Source organism: Ciconia boyciana, chromosome 32 (genome assembly GCF_034638445.1).
Source record: "Ciconia boyciana chromosome 32, ASM3463844v1, whole genome shotgun sequence".
NCBI classification, from domain to species: Eukaryota; Metazoa; Chordata; class Aves; order Ciconiiformes; family Ciconiidae; genus Ciconia; species Ciconia boyciana.
This window is the reverse complement of record NC_132965.1, coordinates 234,127-253,875: the sequence shown is the minus strand read 5'-3', so window position 1 is coordinate 253,875 and position 19,749 is coordinate 234,127. Positions and strand designations below refer to the sequence as shown.

At 67.2% G+C, this 19,749-nt stretch overlaps 1 protein-coding gene across 1 annotated transcript; it reads left to right on the top strand.

The window, feature by feature from the left end:
* The first annotated feature begins 688 nt into the window (after positions 1–688).
* SRRT (serrate, RNA effector molecule) lies at positions 689–19,389 on the top strand. The gene is given in 22 exon segments (XM_072848707.1): positions 689–838; positions 1,268–1,390; positions 1,503–1,631; positions 1,719–1,801; positions 1,804–1,858; positions 3,656–3,844; positions 5,544–5,713; positions 5,806–5,972; positions 6,515–6,616; positions 7,374–7,447; positions 7,921–8,119; positions 8,201–8,262; positions 8,394–8,472; positions 10,236–10,502; positions 12,646–12,816; positions 13,532–13,685; positions 15,682–15,875; positions 17,292–17,448; positions 18,519–18,543; positions 18,545–18,610; positions 18,824–18,917; positions 19,185–19,389. Coding segments are annotated over 21 exon segments (2,631 nt in total). The 5' UTR covers positions 689–838; positions 1,268–1,271; the 3' UTR covers positions 19,260–19,389.
* Positions 19,390–19,749: the final 360 nt, after the last annotated feature.

The following is a 19,749-nucleotide window of genomic DNA, read 5'->3' as shown; positions in this document are numbered from 1 at the left end:
ACATCCTAGGGGAGCTGGGACATGCTGGGGGGGCTTGGGAGGGGTGGGACATACTGGGGGAGGGGCAGGGGAAGGACCTGGGGGCATTAGGCAGTACTGGGAGGGACTGGGGGATACTGGGAGCACTGGGGGGCACTGGTTACCTGTGTGGGAGGGTGAGAGGTTCTTGCGCGCATGCGCAGCGCGGGCTTGCCCCCCCCGGCGGCAAAATGGCGTCGGGGAAACTATGGCGACCGCCAGGGCGGCTTCGGGGCAGAGCGCATGCGCAGTGCGGGCGAGACAAAATGGCCGCCCGCCCCCCTCACGTGCCCCCGAGGAGATGGCGGCCCCCGCGCGCGCCTCGGGGCGGGCGGGGCGCGCGCGCCGCGCGGCGGCCAATGGGAGAAGGCGATGGCGGCGGCGCATGCGCAGTATACGTCCCGCCCCCTCGGACGCCTGCGCTCTGCGGGAGGGCGGGCCCGACCGCACCATAGAGCTCCGTTCCTCCCGTGCCGGGCCTAGAGCGTCCCCCGCCACCATAGAGAGCTCCGCCTCGGGCCTCCGCCGCCCTTCCCGGCCTCCCGCAGACCATAGAGCCCGGCCCTCCCCGCCCAGAGCGGCTCACCCGCCCCCTCCCCACCGGCTGAGCCTGCCGGTAGCACACCCCCCCCCGCCCTGCCCCGGAAACCGTGCAGGAACCGCCAGGTCCTCCGGCGTTCCTAGAGCGGCGCCACCATCCTTTCCCCCCCCGCCCCACCCCCTTGTTCTCCCCCCTCATACGTCACGTCCGGCTGGCGCGGACCGGAAGTGAGCGGGCGGCGGCGCGCGGAGCGGATCCCCGCCGGGATCGCGCGGGCAGGTTGGGGGGACCGCGGCGTCCGGGCGTGACGTCACGGGACCGGCGGGGGCGTCACGGGGTATTGGGGGTGCGGGGGCCCCTGAGGAGGGCGCGGGGGTGATGGGATAGTGTGGGGGGGTCAAGGTCGGGGGGCCGGGGGTTATGGGGGTCGGGGGGTAGGAGGGCCCCGGGGATCATGGGATTGGGGGCGTCAGGAGGGCCCCGGGGATCATGGGATTGGGGGGTGGCCGTGGGGGATGATGGGATATTGGGGGGCTGGGGGGGGTGACCATGGAGGAGTCCAGGATTTGGGGGGCTGGGGGGGGAGGTCTGGGTCCCTCTGGAGGAGCCGCAAGGAATTCTGGGATGTGGGGGGTGCCTCTCGGGGCTGATGGGATACCGGAGGACCCCGGGGGGGTCCGCACTGACCCCCCCTCCCCTTCCCCGCAGCACCATGGGGGACAGCGACGACGAGTACGACCGGCGCCGGCGCGACAAGTTCCGGCGGGAGCGCAGCGACTACGACCGCTCGCGGGAGAGGGACGACCGCCGCCGCGACGACTGGAGCGACCGGTAGGGGCTCGAGGGGGTGGGACGGGGGGGACAGCACCCCCGAGGGGGGGGATGGTCCCCAGCTCGGCTGGGGGGGTCCCCAACCCTGTCATCCCCCCCCTCCCCGCTGCAGGGACTGGGACCGCGGGCGGGAACGCCGGAGCCGGGGCGAGTACCGGGACTACGACCGGACGCGCCGGGAACGCTTCTCGCCCCCCCGCCACGAGCTCAGCCCACCCCAGAAACGCCTGCGCCGCGACTGGTGGGTGACACCGCCCCCCCCACGCTTTTGCGCCCCGAACCCCACCACGGCCCCCCATACCCCGATTTGTCTCTGCCCCCCCCCCAGGGATGAGCACAGCGGTGACCCCTACCACAGCGGCTACGACATGCCCTACAGCGGGGGTGCCGGCCCCACCTACGGCCCCCCAACCCTGGGGCACCCGAAATGCACGTCATGCAGCACCACATCCTCCCCATCCAGGCCAGGTAAGGACTCTGACCCCTGATGTCCCCCCGGCACCCCAAAACCCCCAAGTCCCTTCCCTGCTCCCCCCCAGAGTCCTGAGCTCCCAAACCGGGAGCCCACCCCCTCACTGTACCCCTGGGGGTCCTGCTTCCCCAGCTCTTTCCCTATTTGCTGCCCCCAAGACAACCCCCAGATTTTTGTGGGGGCCCCTGGCTTGGCCCGCAGCACCCGGCCCCGTCTCCACCCGCCCCGAGCTGCCCCATAGCACCCTGAGAGACCCCGCAATGGTGAAAACTGCCCCATAGCAGCCCCAAACCACGCTGTAATGCCCCAAATTGCCCGGTAATTGCCCCAAACCACCCCAAAATGGCCCGAATTGCCCAGTAATGGCCCCAAACCATCCCCAAAACGGCCCAAATCACCCGGTAATTGCCCCGAATCACCCGGTAATGGCCCCAAACCACCCCAGAACGGCCCAAATCACCCAGTAGTGGCCCCAAACCACCCCAAAATGGCCCCACATCACCCAGTAATTGCTCCAAGCCACCTCAAAATAGCCCCAGGTTGCCCAGTAATGGCCCCAAACCACCCTAAAATAGTCTAAATCACGCAATAATTGCCGCAAACCACATCGTAATGATCCAAATCACCTTGTAATTGCCCCAAACCACTTGGTCGTTGCCCCAGGCCATCCCATAACAGCCCTGACCTGCCCCGTAACAGCCCCAGATGGCCCAAATCAGCCAGTAACGACCCCAAACCACCCAGTGACGGCCCCAGGCTGCCCTCTAAGGCTCTCAGCTGGTCTGTAATGTCCCTGAGTCCCCTTGTAGCAGCCCCAAATTGGCCCTTAATGGCCCCAAAGTGCCCCGCGAAAGCACAAAGCACCCCATGATGGCCCTGAGCCCCCCATGACGTCCCCGAATAGCACCGTAATATCTCGGAGTCACCCGGTAACAGCCTAAAATGTGCCAAAACAGCCCTGGGCTGCTCTGTAAAGACCCTGAACCGCTCTGCAAGGGCCTCAGCTGCCCCATAACAGCCTCAAGCTGCCCAGTAACAGCCCAAATTCCCCCCCCAAGGGCCCTGAGGCTCCCCCCGTAAGCCCCCAAACTGTCCCATAGGGGCCTCAAACCGCCCCATAATGTGCTTGAACTGCCCAATAATAGTCTAAAATGCCCCATAAAAGCTCCAAGTGGCCCCATAAAGAGCCTGAACCATCACGTGAGGGCCTCAGCTGCCACGGGACGGCCCCAAACTAGCCAGCAACAGCTTGAGATCGCCTGTAAAGAGCCTGAGTCCCCCTGGAAGCCCCCCCAAATGCCTTGTAATGTCATCAAACTGATCCGTAACGTTCCTGAGCCACCCAATAATAGACTAAAATACCCCGTAACGGCGTTGCGCCCCCGTGTAAAGGGATTGAGCCCCCCATAACAGCCCCAAGCTGCCCCATAACGTCTTCAAACCACCCCAAAACGTCTTAGAGTCACCCAATAGCGACTTAAAACGACTTATCCGTAACAGGATTGAGGCAGCGCACAAAGCGCTTGAGCCATCCCGTGGTGACCCTCAACTGGCCCCATAACAACCTGGATTGCCCCATAAGGGCCCCGAGCCCCCCATAACAGCCCCAACCTGCCCCATAGCATCCCTGAGTTGCCCCATAACAGCTCAAAACGCCCCGTAAGGGCCCCAAACCCCCTGGTAGCGGCCCTAAACCTCCCCATAAGAACCCCGTAGCCCCCCCGCCCCGGCTGGTCCCCGTTTCGGGGATACCGACTCTGGTGTGTCCCCCTGCCCCCCCGCCCCCCAAGCAGACTGGGGAACATCGCGGAGGTGGACCTGGGGATGGCTCCCCCGGTGATGAAGAGCTTCAAGGAGTTCCTGCTCTCGCTGGACGACGCGGTGGACGAGACGGAGGCCGTTAAGCGTTATAACGACTACAAGCTGGATTTCCGCCGTCAGCAGATGCAGGATTTCTTCCTGGCTCACAAAGACGAGGAGTGGTACGTCACGGGGGGAGCCCCCGCTCCAAAAAAAGCCCCCCCCCCCAAAAAAAAAAGCCCCGCCGCCACCCCACTGCGGCCGACCCCCTTAAACCAGTGGGGTTTTGGGATGGGGAGGGGGGGGATCCATCCGCCCCCCGTGGTTTGATTTGGGGGGGGACCCCAGGGAAAGGGGGTGGGCGGGATTTGGGGGGGCTCGAGCGGCCCCTCGCGTACCCGCGCGGACGTTAACCATTCCCTTTTCTCCCCTCCTCCGAAGCGCCTGCCGCGAGCGAGGTTTTCCCTCCGGACGTCCGCCAGCCTGGAGAGCCCTTTAACCCCCATGTCTCCGGCGGCCGGGCTCGTTAACACCCATTCCTTAACGAGCCCCCTCCGATTTGGGGGGGCTGCGGGCAGACAGCGAGGGCTCAGGGTCGCGCACAATGCGACCGGTAGCGAGCAACAGTCGCAGGAAGCAGGCAGGGCGCCCCAGCGAGGGCCCGCGCGCGTTTGTTGTTTTATTTTTCGGCCCCCGCGGAGGCCGAGAAGTGGGGGAGACCCTCCCGCTCCCCCCGTTTTTACGCTTTTCGGCGATTTTTTTTAATGATATTTTTTAGCATTTTTTGTGGTGCTTTTTTTTTTTTTCCTCCTACTTCCCTTTGCGTAGCGACGCTAAAAAAACCAAAACAATAATAATTATAATAATTAGCAAATCGCCGAAGTGGGGGCCCGGCCGGACGGCGACGCTCGTGGCAAGCGTATGTATGACCCACCGCACCCCCCCACCCCAAAATACACCCCCTTCCCCGGGGCCGCCACTGCCGAACGCCGCCGCCGCTGCTGCTCCGGCCCCCCCCGAGGCATCTGCGCCCCCCCCAAAATGGGCCGAGGCGGGGGCCTGGCCCCCCCCCCCCCCAAATTTGAGGGGTGGGGGTGGGGGGGATGGGTGGTGTTAGGATATTTGGGAGCCTCCTGACCTGATGCGGGGGGCGGATGGGGGTCCCCGCGACCCGGCTGGGGGACAGGGAGGTCTCTGCGCCCCGATTGGGGTACACGGGGGGGTCCCCATGTGCCATTTGGGCAGATGGGGGGGTTCCCTGCACCCCATAGCAGAGGAAATGGGGCTCCCCACACCCTGGTTGGGGAAAGTGGGGGTCCCCCCACCCTGCTTAGGGCATGTGGGGGTTCCTGCACCCCGACCAGGGGAAGTGGGGGACCCTGCTCAGCATTTGTGGGTCCCCCCCATCCCAATTAAGGCAAAAAGGGGTCCCCCCCACCCTGGTTGGGGAAGATAGGGGTCCCCCCCACACCCCGACCAGGGGAAATGGGGGTCTCTGCTGCCCACCCAAGAGGAATGGGGGTACCCCCACCCTAGCCAAGAGGAACGGGGGTCCCCGCTCCCCAGCTGGGACAGACGGGGTCCCTGTACCCCACTCAAAAGAAATGGGGGTCCCTGCACCCCGGTTAGGACGGACAGGGCCCGCCATACCCCACCCACAAAAAATGGGGGTCCCATCTGCTAAAAATGGGGGTCCCCCCACCCCAGATGTGCCAGATGGGGGTCCCCACTCCCCCCCCAAAGCAGACTGGGCCAAGGGGGGGTGATGATGGGGGGGGTATCCCTTCTCCCCTGCCACAGCGGGACCCCCGACTGGGGCAGGGCTGCACCCCAGTTCCTGACACCCCGTTTCCTTCCCCCCCGTGTCCCCCCCAAAACCAGGTTCCGCTCCAAGTACCACCCGGACGAGGCGGGGAAGCGGAAGCAGGAGGCGCAGGCGGCGCTGAGGAACCGCCTCAACGTCTTCCTCTACCTCTCGGACAACGGCTGGTTCGACAACCTCCTCCTCGACATCGATCGCGCCCCCGCCATCATCAAGACCCTCGATGCTGGTAGGGACGCTCCCCCCTCCCCCAAATTTTCCTTGGTACCTCATTTTTAGCAGCACCCCGTTTCCTGATCCCGTTTTTGGGGTGTTTTCTAGCGGTGATTAAGATGGAGGGGGGTACGGAGAACGACCTGCGCATCCTGGAGCAGGAGGAGGAGGAGGAGCGGCAGGAGAAGGCCGAAGCGGCCAAGAAGGAGGAACCCCGACCCCCTGACGCCGACCGCAAAGCCCCCGACCGCGAGGAGAAGGAGGAGGGGAAGAAGGTCTGGGGTGACACCATCCTCTCCCTCGCTCCCTGGGGTCTTGGGGTCTTTCTTGGGGTCTCCTTGGCCCCTTGGGGTTCTCTTGGGCTTGGGGGGGTCTCTTTTGGGGCCCCCATGGTCTCTCCAGGGGGTCCCTTTGGTCCCTGGGGTCTCTTTTGGGGTCCCCATGGTCTCTCCAGGGGGTCCCTTTGGTCCCTGGGGTCTCTTTTGGGGTCCCCATGGTCTCTCCAGGGGGTCCCTTTGGTCCCTGGGGTCTCTTTTGGGGTCCCCATGGTCTCTCCAGGGGATCCCTTTGGTCCCTGGGGTCTCTTTTGGGGTCCCCATGGTCTCTCCAGGGGGTCCCTTTGGTCCCTGGGGTTTTTCTTGGGGTCCCCATGGTCTCTCTCGGGGTCCCCTTGGCCCTGTGGGGTCTCCTCTGGGGTCCCCCAGCCCCTTGGGGTGTCCCCCCTGCCCCGTGGTCTCCTCATGGGGTCCCCTTGGGCCGTGGGGTCGCTTTTGGGGTCCCCTGGGCCCCCCCGTGACGCCCTGACCCCCTTCCCCAGGGCGAGGGGGAGGCACCGGGCGAGGAGAAGGCCAAGAAGGAGGAGGAGGAGGAGAAGGAAAAGGGGCGGAAGGAGGAGGAAGGCGACAAGGAAGGCAAGAAGGTGAGCAGGCCACGCCCCCTGGTGCAGGCCACACCCCCTGCCACAGGCCACACCCCTCAGGAGAAGCCCAACCCCTTTTCATAGGCCCCGCCCCCCTGTTGGCAGCTCTCAGGTTTGCCCTGTGGTGTGTGCTGAAGCCACGCCCCTTTCTGGCAAACTCCGCCCCCACTGGGCAGGCACCGCCCCTTTCTAATAAGCCCCATTCTCTGTGATGAGCCCCTCCCCTTTCCCTTAGGCTCCTCCCCTGGGGGCAGGCCCTTTTTAAGATGCACCTCCCCTTGTGTCAAGCCACGCCCTATTCTGGTAGGCTCCTCCTCTTGGAGCAAGCCCCTCCCCATTCTGTTAGGCTCCTCCCCTTGGCACAAGCCATTGCTTTTCCCATTCGGCCTTTCCCTTCATCAAGCTCCACCCCTTCCCACTAAGCTCCTCCCTTCACAGCAAGTCCCTCCCCTTTCCGTCAAGCTGCTCCTCTTTTGAACAAGCCCCGCCCTGCTCCCGTAGGCCCCGCCCTGCTCCCGTAGGCCCCGCCCTGCTCCCGTAGGCCCCGCCCTGCTCCCGTAGGCCCCGCCCTGCTCCCGTAGGCCCCGCCCTGCTCCCGTAGGCCCCGCCCTGCTCCCGTAGGCCCCGCCCTGCTCCCGTAGGCCCCGCCCCTCCCCACCAGGCCCCTTTGGCACTGTGCCCCTGCCCCTCCGCGCCCCACCCTGTTAGGCCCCGCCCCTCGGCCCCACCCTGGTGACACGCCCCCCGCCCCTCCCAGGCCAGCAAGAGCGGAGCGGAGCGCAGCGGCGTCGACAGCTACGACGAGGGCAGCGCCAGCGACTCCGAGAGCGAGTCCGAGGGCGGCCGCCGCGAGGGGGACAAGGAAGGTGGGGCGGGGGTCCCCGGGGGCGGGGGCTCCTTGGGGGCCCTGAGGTCCCTGGGGGACAGTGGGGTCCTTCGGGGGGTCCCTGCTGGTTCTGGGGGTGCCAGGGGGATCTTGGGGGTCCGGGGGGGACATGGAGGGTTTTGGGGGTCGGTGAGGTGTTTTGGGGTTCCTGGGGGACGGTGGGGTCCCTTGGGGGTGCTGGGAGGTTTTGGGGGTAAGTGGGATTTGGGGGTTTTTTGGAGAGACGTGGAGGGTCTCGGGGGTCACTGAGGTTCTGGGGAGTCCCCAGGGGACAGGGGGCCCTCAGGGGTGTGGGGCTCCTTGCGGGGGGGATCAGAGGGTCACGAGGGGGCGCTGGGGGGACATCGGGTTACTTTGGGGGCTCCAGAGACACCGAGCTCTCACCCCAGGGCTGCTGGGGGGTTTTGGGGGGGCCCAGCTTGGCCCTGACCCCCCCCGCCCCTTGCACCCCCAGAGGAGAAGGCGAAGGAGGAGAAGGGACGCGAGGAAGAGGGGGCCGGCAGCGCCGAAGGCCAAGGAGAAGGAGGGGGGACCCCAAACCCCGGCCCCTCCACAAGACCTGCTCCCTCTTCATGCGCAACATTGCCCCCAACATCTCCCAGGCCGAGATCGTGGCGGTGAGCGGCTGAGGGGGGCGGCTCGGGGGTGGGGACCCCCGAAACCCCCTCCCCCCTCACCCCTTTTTCCTGCCCCCCCAGCTCTGCAAGCGCTACCCCGGCTTCATGCGCGTGGCTCTGTCGGACCCCCAGCCCGAGAGGAGGTGGGTGCCGGCCCCGCTCCGAAGGCGATTTGGGGACCCCCGGGGGGAATTGGGGGACCCCCAGGGGGTCATGGGGACACCCCCGTCTCCAAACCGGGGGGCTCACGCCACGTGTCATCCCCCCCCCCCAGGTTTTTTCGTCGGGGCTGGGTCACCTTCGACCGCAGCGTCAACATCAAGGAGATCTGCTGGAGCCTCCAGAATATTCGGGTGAGGGGAGCGGGGGGCTTTTGGGGTACCTGGGGGCTCGGGGGGGGCTCCGGGGGGCTGGGGGTGTTTTGGGGGCCCAGGGGCAGCTGGGGGGAGGGGGATTAGGGGGCGGTTGTGGGGCTGGGTTGGTCACGTTTTTGGGGTTTGGGGGATCGCTGGGGGGTTACGGGCGGTTTCGGGGTGGGGGGTAGGTGGGGACTCGGGGGTGGTTTTGGGGTGCGGGGAGGCTTGGAGAGTGGTTTTGGGGTGCGAGGGGCTCGGGGTCAGTTTTGGGGTGCGGGGGGATATTGGGGCCTTCACAGGGACGTTACGGGGTCTGGGGGGAGATGGGGACTCGGGGGTGGTTTGGGGTGTGGGGGAGCTCGGGGAGCAGTTTTGGGGTGTGGGGGGCTCAGGGGAGCAGTTTTGGGGTGCGGGGGGCCTTCATGGGGAGGTTACGGGGTGTGGGGGCAGCTGGGGGCTGGAGAGGGGGTGGGGGCAAGGCAATGTTTGGGGGTGCAGGGGGTGGTTATGGGGGTGTTTGGGGGTGCAGGGGTGTCTGGGGGTGTGTTTGGCAGTTTAGGAGGGCAGGAAAATATTTGGGTGTACAAGGGGGTACAGGCGGTATTTGGGGGTGTGTTTGGGGGTTTGGGGCTGTTTGGGGGTGCAGTGGGTATTTGGGGGTGCAGGGGAGCTATTTGGGGGTGTAGCGGGTATTTGGGTACACAGCGGGTGTTTTGGGGCTACGTAGCAGGTATTTGGGGGTGCAGGAGGTATTTGGGGGTACACAGCGGGTATTGGGGGTACACAGCAGGTGTTTGGGGGTGCAGTGGGTATTTCGGGGTGCAGGGGAGCTATTTGGGGAGTGTAGCAGGTATTTGGGGGGTACACAGCGGGTGTTTTGTGGGTACACAGCAGGTATTTGGGGGTGCAGCGGGTATTTTGGGGGTACACAGTGGGTATTTGGGGGTGCAGAAGGTGTTTGGGGGTACACAACGGCTGTTTGGGGGTACAGCAGTATTTGGGGGTGCAGGGAGCTATTTGGAGGGTGTAGAGAACGTATTTTGGGGGGTACACAGCGGGTGTTTTGGGGTGCAGTGGGTGTTTGGGGGTGCAGGGAGCTATTTGGGGGTATACAGCAGGTGTTTTGTGGGTACACAGCGGGTATTTTGGGGGTACACAGCGGGTATTTTGGGGGTACACAGCGGGTATTTGGGGTTGCAGGAGCTATTTGGGGGTACACAGCGGGTGTTTGAGGGGTACACAGCAGTTATTTGGGGGTGCAGGAGGTATTTGGGGGGTACACAGCGGGTGTTTGGGGGTACACAGTGGGTATTTGGGGTTGCAGGGGAGCTATTTGGGGGTACAGGGAGTATTTGGGGGTACACAGCGGTTATTTGGGGGTGCAGGGGGTATTTGGGGGTACCTAGCAGGTATTTGGGGTGCAGTGGGTATTTGGGGTACACAGCGGGTGTTTGGGGGGCAGCGGGTGTTTGGGGGTACACAGCGGGTATTTGGGGTGCAGTGGGTGTTTGGGGGTACACAGCGGGTATTTGGGGTTGCAGGGGAGCTATTTGGGGGTACACAGTGGGTGTTTGGGGGTACACAGCGGGTGTTTGGGGGTGCAGCGGGTGTTTGGGGGTACACAGCGGTTATTTGGGGGTGCAGGAGGTATTTGGGGGTACCTAGCAGGTATTTGGGGGTGCAGTGGGTATTTGGGGTACACAGCGGGTGTTTGGGGGTACACAGCGGGTGTTTGGGGGTGCTGACCCCGCTCCCCGCAGCTGCGCGACTGCGAGCTGAGCCCGGGGGTGAACCGGGACCTGACGCGCCGCGTGCGCAACGTCAGCGGCATCACCCAGCACCGCCCCATCGTCCGCAACGACATCAAGCTGGCCGCCCGCCTGGTCCACGCCCTCGACGGCCGCGCCCAGCTCTGGGGGGCCCCCGCCCCCTCCCCGGGCGGGGGCGCGGCCCTGGGCGGGGGGGACGCCCCCCCCAACCCCGACGGGGACGGGGACCCCGCCGCCGCCGCTGCCGCCGCCGCCGGGGTGAGCGGGGCGCCGGGGGCGCGGGCGAGCGTCTGGGGGGGTCTTTCTCCCGCGTTGCGGCCCCCCGCCGTCCCCTCGTGGGCCCCGATGTCCCCTCACGGTCCTCTCGTGACCCCCGTCGTCCCCTCGTGGATCGCTCCTGGTCCCCGCCGTCCCCTCGTGGTCCCCAGTGTCCCCTTGCAGACCGTTCGTGGTCCCCAGTGTCCCTTCATGGTCCCCGGTGTCCTCTTGAAGACCCCTCATGGCCCCCGCTGTCCCTTCACGGTCTTCTCTGTCCCCTCACAGTCCTCTCGTGACCCCCATCGTCCCCTCATGGATTGCTCCTGGTCCCCAGTGTCCCCTCGTGGTCCCCAGTGTCCCCTCGTGGTCCCCAGTGTCCCTTCGTGGTCCCTAGTGTCCTCTTGAAGACCCCTCACGGTTCTCTCTGTCCCCTCATGGTCCTTTCATGACCCCCATCGTCCCCTCAGTGTCCCCTCTCGGTCCTCAGTGTCCCCTCTCGGTCCTCAGTGTCCCCTCCTGGTCCCCAGTGTCCCCTTGCAGACCACCGGTGGCCCCCAGTGTCCCCTTGTGGTCCCCGTAGCCCTTGCAGACCCTTCGTGGTCCTTGCTGTCCCCTCCTGGTCCCCAGTGTCCCCTTGCAGACCACCGATGGTCCCCAGTGTCCCCTCATGGTCCCCACTGTCCCCTTGTGGTCCCCGTAGCCCTTGCAGACCCTTTGTGGTCCTTGCTGTCCCCTCCTGGTCCCCAGTGTCCCCTTGCAGACCACCGATGGTCCCCAGTGTCCCCTCATGGTCCCCACTGTCCCCTCACAGTCCTCTTGTGGCCCCTGTCGTCCCCTCATGGATCCCTCCTGGTCCCCAGTGTCCCCTTGCAGACCACTGGTGGTCCCCAGTGTCGCCTCGTGGTCCCCGTAGCCCTTGCAGAACCTTCATGGTCTCTGCTGTCCCCTCTTGGTCCCCGAAGTCCCCTTGCAGACCCCTCTTGGTCCCCTGGTGGTCCCCAGGTCCTTCTCATGGTCCCTGGTGGTCCTTAGGTCCTTCTCATGGTCCTCAGGTCCTTCTTGGGTTCCTCGTGGTCCCTGCTGTCCCCCTGGTGGTCCCTGCTGTCCCCCTGGTGGTCCCCATGTCTCTTTTGGCCATGTGCTTGTCAGGTCTGTCATGACTCTCACTGTCTCTTGGTGGTCCCCAAGTCCACCTCATGGTCCCCAGGTCCTTTTGGGTCCCTCACGGTTCCCACTGTCTCCTGGTGGTCCCCAGGTCTTTCTCATGGTCCCTGGTGGTCTCCAAGTCCTCCTCATGGTCCCCAGGTCCTTCTTTGGGTCCTTCGTGGTCCCTGCTGTCCCCCTGGTGGTCCCCAAGTCCTTGTCATGGCCCCTGGTGGTCCCCATAGCCTTTTTGGCCATGTCCTTGCCAGGTCTCCCATGATTCTCACTGTCTCCTGGTGGTCCCTGAGTCTTTCTCGTGGCCTCTGGTGGTCCCCAACTCCGCCTTGTGGTCCTCACACCCTCCTGGGTGGTTCCTGCTGTCCCCTTATGGTTCCCGTGTCTTTCCTGGCCATGTCTGTCAGGTCCCTCACGGTTCCCATTGTCTCCTGGTGGCCCCCAGGTCCTTGTCATGGGCCTTGGTGGTCCCTAAGTTGTTGGCTGTGTCCTTTGTCAAGTCCCTCACAGTTCCTGGTGTCTCTTGGTGGTCCCCAGGTCCTTCTCGTGGTCCCCAGGTCCTTCTCGTGGTCCCCAGGTCCTTCTCGTGGTCCCCAGGTCCTTCTCATGCTCCCCAGGTCCTTTTGGGTCCCTCACGGTTCCCACTGTCTCCTGGTGGTCCCCAAGTCCTTCTTGGCTGTGTCCTTGTCAGGTCCCTCATGGTTCCCACTGTCTCCTGGTGGTCCCCAAGTTCTTCTCATGGTCTCTGGTGGTCCCCAACTCCACCTCATGGTCCCCAGGTCCTTTTGGGTCCCTCACGGTTCCCGCCGTCTCCTGGTGGTCCCCAACTCCACCTCACGGTCCCTAGCTCCTTCTTTGGGTCCCTCACGGTCCCTGCTGTCCCCCTGGTGGTCCCCAAGCCCTTCTCACGGCCTCTGGTGGTCCCCAACTCGCGGTCCCCGCGCCCTTTGGGGTCCCTGACGGTGTCCCCCCGTCCCCGGCGCAGGCGGTGCCGTCGCAGAACCCGGTGCTGAAGCACATCACGGATTACCTGATCGAGGAGGTGAGCGCGGAGGAGGAGGAGCTGCTGGGGCGCGGCGGGGGGGACGCCGAGGAGGGGCCCCGCGAGGCCAACCCCACCGAGGTCACCGTCGAGCGCGACGAGAAGCTCCTCAAGGTGGGACGCGGCGGGACGGGGACGCGGCCGGGACCCCACGGCTGTCCCCAATCGTCCCCGTGTGTGCGTGTCCCCCCGTCCTGACCCTGTGTCCCCCCGTGTCCCCCTGTCCTGACCCCGTGTCCCCCCGTCCATGACCCTGTGTCCCCTTTGTCCCCATCCTGTCCCCGTGTCCCCCCGTCCTGAGCGTGTCCCCCTTGTCCCCATCCCAACGGTGCTGTCCCTGTCCCCTGTCCCCCGTCCCTACCCTGTGTCCCCATCCCATGTCCCCCCGTGCTCATCCCAATCCCCTGTCCCCATCCCAGCCCTGTGTCCCCCACGTCCCCCCGATGTCCCCGTGTCCCCCATCCTGACCTCGTGGATCCCCTGTCCCCATCCCTGCCCTGTGTGTCCCCCAGTGTCCCCGTGTCCCCCTTATCTCCCCATGTCCCCCATCCCCACCCTGTGACCCCCAGCCTGGCCCTGTGTCCCCCCGTTCTCCGTCCCTGCTCCATGTCCCCCCTGATGTCCCCCTGTCCCCATCGCTGCTCTGTGTCCCCTCTGTGCCCCTGATGTCCCTGTGTCCCCCCTGATGTCCCCATGTCCCCTGCTGTGCCCTTTCCTGACCTCTGGGACCCCCTGCCCCCTCCTCCCCGTGTCCCCTGTCCTGACCTCGTGGGTCCCCTGTCCCCTCTGGTGTCCCCCCGTGTCCCCACTGATGTCCCCGTGTCCCCAGGTGCTGGACCGGCTCCTGCTCTACCTGCGCATCGTCCACTCGGTCGATTACTACAACACCTCCGAGTACGTCAACGAGGACGAGATGCCCAACCGCTGCGGCATCGTTCACGTGCGGGGGCCCCTGCCCCCCAACCGCGTCTCCCACGGAGAGGGTAGGTCCTGGGGGCCCCCCTGCCCCCCAGCTGGGGTCCCCTGCCCCCCAGCTGCGGTTCTGGGTTGTCCCTGTCCTACAACTGCAGGTCCCAAGGGGCCCCTCTCCCCCCCCAGCTGCATTTCCCACAGAGGAGGCAGGTCCTGGGGGGCTCCCCTGCCCCCCAGCTGCGGGTCTGGGGGTCCCCTGCCCCCCAGCTGCAGGTTTTGGGGTCCCCTGCCCCCCAGCTGTGGGTCTGGGGGGTCCCTGTCCTACAACTGCAGGTCCCAAGGGGCCCCTCTGCCCCCCAGCTGCATCTCTCACAGAGAGGGTAGGTCCTGGGGGGCTCCCCTGCCCCCCAGCTGCAGGTTTTGGGGTCCCCCAACTGTGGGTCTCAGGGGAAGGGGAGGCCCTGGCGGGGTCCCAGGACCCCCCTCTCCCAAATGTTGCGGGGCCCCCCTAAACTCTTAGGTCACCCCCGAACTCCTGCATCCCCCCCAGACTCCCTCCCCAAAGGGGAGGTCCCCTCCCTCCCCAAAGCAGGGTGCCCCCCAGACCTGGGGTCTCCCCCAAACTCCTGCATCCCCCAGAGGCAGCCCCCAGGCCCAGGTTGCACCCCCAGATCCGGGGTGCCCCTCCTGAGCTGGGGTTTCCCCCAAACTCCTGCATCCCCCAAAACTCCTGTCCCTCATGGGCACCCCCCAGACCCAGAGTCCCCCCAGCCCCCTGTCCCCCAGGGGCACCCCCCAGACCCGGGGTCCCCCCAGCCCCCTGTCCCCCAGGGGCACCCCCAGACCTGGGGTCCCCCCAAACCCCTGTCCCCAGGGGCACCCCCAAGACCCAGGGTACCCCCAGACCTGGGGTGTCCCCCCGAACCCCTGTCCCCAGGGGTCTCCCCAGCCCCAGGGTGCCGCCCCCAGACCCAGGGCACCCCCAGCCCCAGGGACACCCCCCAGACCCAAGGTGTCCCCCCAAACTCCTGTCCCCAGGGGTGTCCCCCAGCCCCAGGGTGCCCCCCAGACCCGGGGTCCCCCCAGCCCCCTGTCCCCCAGGGCACCCCCAGACCTGGGGTCCCCCCCAAACCCCTGTCCCCCAGGGCACCCCCAGACCCGGGGTCCCCCCAGACCCGGGTCCCCCCCAGCCCCCTGTCCCCGGGGTCCCCCCAGACCCAGGGGCACCCCCAGACCCGGGGTCCCCCCAGCCCCCTGTCCCCCAGGGTCCCCCCAGACCCGGGTCCCCCCAGCCCCCTGTCCCCCAGGGGTCCCCCCAGACCCAGGGGTCCCCCCAGACCCGGGTCCCCCAGACCCGGGGTCCCCCCAGCCCCCTGTCCCCCAGGGGCACCCCCAGACCCGGGGTTCCCCCCAGCCCCCTGTCCCCGGGGTCCCCCAGACCCGGGTCCCCCCAGCCCCCTGTCCCCAGGGGCACCCCCCCAGACCCGGGGTTCCCCCAGCCCCTGTCCCCCGGGGTCCCCCCAGACCCGGGTCCCCCCAGCCCCTGTCCCCCAGGGCACCCCCCAGACCCGGGTTCCCCCCAGCCCCCTGTCCCCGGGGTCCCCCCAGACCCAGGTCCCCCAGCCCCCTGTCCCCAGGGGCACCCCCAGACCTGGGGTCCCCCCCAGCCCCCTGTCCCCGGGTCCCCCCCAGACCCAGGGTCCCCCAGCCCCTGTCCCCAGGGGTCCCCCCAGCCCGGGGTCCCCCCAGACCCGGGGTCCCCCCAGCCCCCTGTCCCCGGGGTCCCCCCCAGACCCGGGTCCCCCCAGACCCGGGGTCCCCCCAGCCCCTGTCCCCAGGGGCACCCCCCAGACCCGGGTCCCCCAGCCCCTGTCCCCGGGTCCCCCCAGACCCGGGTCCCCCAGCCCCCTGTCCCCGGGGTCCCCCCCAGACCCGGGTCCCCCCAGCCCCCTGTCCCCAGGGTCCCCCCAGCCCGGGTCCCCCCAGACCCGGGTCCCCCCCCAGCCCCCTGTCCCCCAGGGGCACCCCCCAGCCCGGGGTGCCCCCAGCCCCCCTGTGTCCCCGCAGTGGCGGAGTGGCAGAAGAGCTTCGAGGAGCGGCTGGGGCCGCTGCTGGCGGGGCGGGAGGCGCTGCCCGAGGAGGAGGCCCAGCGCCTCGGCCGCAAGGACCCCGAGCAGGAGCTGGAGAAGTTCGTCACCGCCAACACCCAGGAGCTGGGCAAGGACAAGTGGCTCTGTCCCCTCAGCGGCAAGAAGTTCAAGGTGGGGACAGAGGGGACGTGGGGGGACAGGGGGACACAGGGGACAGCCAGGAGCTGGGCAGGGACAAGTGGTGGTGTCCCCTCAGCGGCAAGAAGTTCAGGGTGGGGACAGGGGGGAGGGGGGGGGGACAGAGGGGACATGGGGGACACAGGGGGGACAGAGGGGACACAGGGGACAGCCAGGAGCTGGGCAAGGACAAGTGGCTCTGTCCCCTCAGTGGCAAGGAGTTCAGGGTGGGGACACAGAGGGGACATGGGGGGGACAGAGGGGACATGGAGGGGACAGAGGGGACACCCAGGAGCTGGGCAGGGACAAGTGGCTCTGTCCCCTCAGCAGCAAGAAGTTCAAGGTGGGGACATGGGGGACACAGAGGGGACATGGAGGGGACAGAGGGGACAGCCAGGAGCTGGGCAGGGACAAGTGGCTCTGTCCCCTCAGCGGCAAGAAGTTCAAGGTGGGGACAGAGGGGACGTGGGGGGGACAGAGGGGACACAGGGGACAGCCAGGAGCTGGGCAGGGACAAGTGGTGGTGTCCCCTCAGCGGCAAGAAGTTCAAGGTGGGGACATGGGGGACACAGGGGGGACAGAGGGGACATGGAGGGGACAGAGGGGACAGAGGGGACAGCCAGGAGCTGGGCAGGGACAAGTGGCTCTGTCCCCTCAGTGGCAAGGAGTTCAGGGTGGGGACACAGAGGGGACATGGGGGGGACAGAGGGGACATGGAGGGGACAGAGGGGACACCCAGGAGCTGGGCAGGGACAAGTGGCTCTGTCCCCTCAGCAGCAAGAAGTTCAAGGTGGGGACAGAGGGGACACAGAGGGGACATGGAGGGGACAGAGGGGACAGCCAGGAGCTGGGCAGGGACAAGTGGTGGTGTCCCCTCAGCGGCAAGAAGTTCAGGGTGGGGACACAGAGGGGACATGGGGGACAGAGGGGACAGGGAGGGGACAGAGGGGACAGCCAGGAGCTGGGCAAGGACAAGTGGCTCTGTCCCCTCAGTGGCAGAAGTTCAAGGTGGGGACAGAGGGGACGTGGGGGGACAGAGGGGACATGGAGGGGACAGAGGGGACACAGGGGACAGCCAGGAGCTGGGCAGGGACAAGTGGTGGTGTCCCCTCAGCGGCAAGACGTTCAAGGTGGGGACAGTGGGGACAGCCAGGGGCTGCGCAGGGACACGTCTCCGTGTCCCCTCGGTGGCAAAGAAGCCCATGGAGGGGACGGTGGGGACACGGAGGGGACACCGGGGATGGGACGGGGGGACGACGACGATGACACGATGGGATGTGGGGGAGCATCGGAGATACGGAGGAGAACAAGGACGGGGGGACCTGGGGGGGGGTGCAGGGGGCGTGGGGTCTGTGTTGTCCCCACCCCGTGTCCCCACCCCGTGTCCCCAGCGTCCCCAATGTCCCCCAGGGCCCCGAGTTCGTCCGCAAGCACATCTTCAACAAGCACGGGGAGAAGATGGGGGCGGTGCGGAAGGAGGTCCTCTTCTTCAACAACTTCCTCATGGACCCCAAGCGCCCCGCCCTGCCCGAGGGCAAGGGGGGGCCCCCCCCGAGACCCGCGCAGGGTGAGACCCCCCCCCCCTTGTCACCCCTCGGTCCCCCCTGGGGTCCTGCGGGGATGGGGGGAACCCGACATCTGCCACGTGGCCCCGGTGTCACCTCCTCGGGCACCCCCGGGGTCCGGTGGGGTCCATGACCCCCAGTGTCCCCCCCCCCGTCCCCTGGGGTCTCTGTGGGGTTGGTGACCCCCAATGTCCCCCCCCGTGTCCCCTGGGGTCCGTATGGGGTTGGTGACCCCAATGTCCCCCCCGTGTCCCCTGGGGTCCGTATGGGGTTGGTGACCCCCAATGTCCCCCCCCATCCCCTGGGGTCTCTGTGGGGTTTGGTGACCCCAATGTCCCCCCCGTCCCCTGGGGTCCGGGTGGGGTCCGTGACCCCAATGTCGTCCCCCCGTCCCCTGGGGTCTCTGTGGGGTTTGGTGACCCTCAATGTCCCCCCAGGTCCCCTGGGGTCCATATGGGGTTGGTGACCCCAATGTCCCCCCACCATGTCCCCTGGGGTCCATATGGGGTTGGTGACCCCCAATGTCCCCCCCGTGTCCCTTGGGGTCTCTGTGGGGTTTGGTGACCCCCAATGTCCCTCCCCCGTCCCCTGGGGTCCGTATGGGGTTGGTGACCCCCAATGTCCCCCCACCATGTCCCCTGGGGTCCATATGGGGTTGGTGACCCCAATGTCCCCCCGTGTCCCCTGGGGTCTCTGTGGGGTTTGGTGGCCCCAATGCCCCCCCGGCGTCCGTATGTGGTCAGTGTCCCCCCACGTCCCCTCAGCCCCCCAGGGTCTGTCTGGGGTCAGCACTACCCCAAAATCACCCCCCACGACCCCCGTCCACCCCAAGGGTCCACGCGGGACCAGTGACCCCCAGGGTCCCCCAGGGCCCCCCCACGTCCCCTCACCCACCCTGGGGTCCATTCGGGGCTGGTGACACCCCAAAATCCACCCCCCACCCCTATGTCCCCCCAGGCCCAGTGACACCCCCATGTCCCCCCAGCCATCGTCCCCCTGTACCCCACCGTGTGTGGGGGGGTCACAGCCCGTGTTCCCCCCCGTGTCCCCCTGACCCCCCCGTGTCCCCCAGGCCTGGCCCCGGGGCTGCCGTACCCCCCAGACGCCGCAGGGGATGATGCCCTAGGGGCAGCCCCGGCCCCCCATCCTGGGCTACGGAGGTAGGGGGGGCTGGGGGGGCTCGGGGGGGCCTGGGAGGGGCTGGGGGGCTCCGGGGGGCGCGGAGGGACCTGGGGGCTCAGGGAAGGATTTGGGGGGCTGAGGGAGGGGTTTGGGGTGGTTTGGGGGTTGGGGGGGGGGGCAATAACCGGAGAAGGGACCTGGGGGTTTTGGGGGTCCCCTGACGTCCCCCCTGACGTCCCCCTGACTTTCCCACCCCCGCAGGTGGCCCCCTACCCCCGGACCCTACGCCGCCGGCCGGGGCAGCTACGAGACGTTTCGGGGCCAGGGGGCTACCTCAACAAACCCCGCAGCAGGTAGGGGGCTGAGCCCCACAGCGGGGGGCCCTGACCCAACTGGAGGGGGGAGGGGGGACACAGGACACTTGGGGGGCAACAGGGACCCCACTTAGGGGGCAGGCCCAGGTTGGGGGGTGGGGGGGGCACCCTGTTTTGAGGGGAATTGCGTTAATTGGGGGGCAATGGGGACCTCAATTTGGGGGGAGGGCGGACACGACTTGGGGGTCGCAGCCCCACGGGGTGGGGTCCTGTGCCCCCGCCCTGACCCCGCCTGCCCCCAGGATGGTTCGGGCGACCCCCGGGCGATCGTCGAGTACCGGGACCTGGACGCCCCCGAAGACGTCGACTTCTTCTAGGGCCCCCCGGGGCCCCCCCGGGCCTCCCTTTTGATACGCCCCTCCCCCGCAGCCCCCCACCCCCACTCCCCGTTTGTACATGCCCCGCCCCCCACCCCCCAATAAATGGCCCCGTGGGGCAGCTCCCACCACAGCCCCACTGCTGGAGTGGGGGGTCCTACAGTGGGGCTGGGGGGTTCTGTGGGGCTGGGAGCGATCTTATGGGGCTGAGAGGGTTCTGTAGTAGGGGGATCTATGGGGCTGGGAGGGGTCCTATGGGGCTGAGAGGGTTCTGTAGGGGGGCTCTGTGGGGCTGAGAGGGTTCTGTAGGGGGGGTCTATGGGGCTGGGAGGGGTCCTGTGGGGCTAGGAGAGGTCCTATGGGGGGTCTGGGGGGGGGAATCTCTGGGGCTGGGAGAGTTCCTGTAGGGGTTCTGTGCGGCTGGGGGGGGAATTGGTGGGGCTGGGAAGGATCTATAGGGGATCTGTGGGGCTGGAAGAGGTCTCAGAGC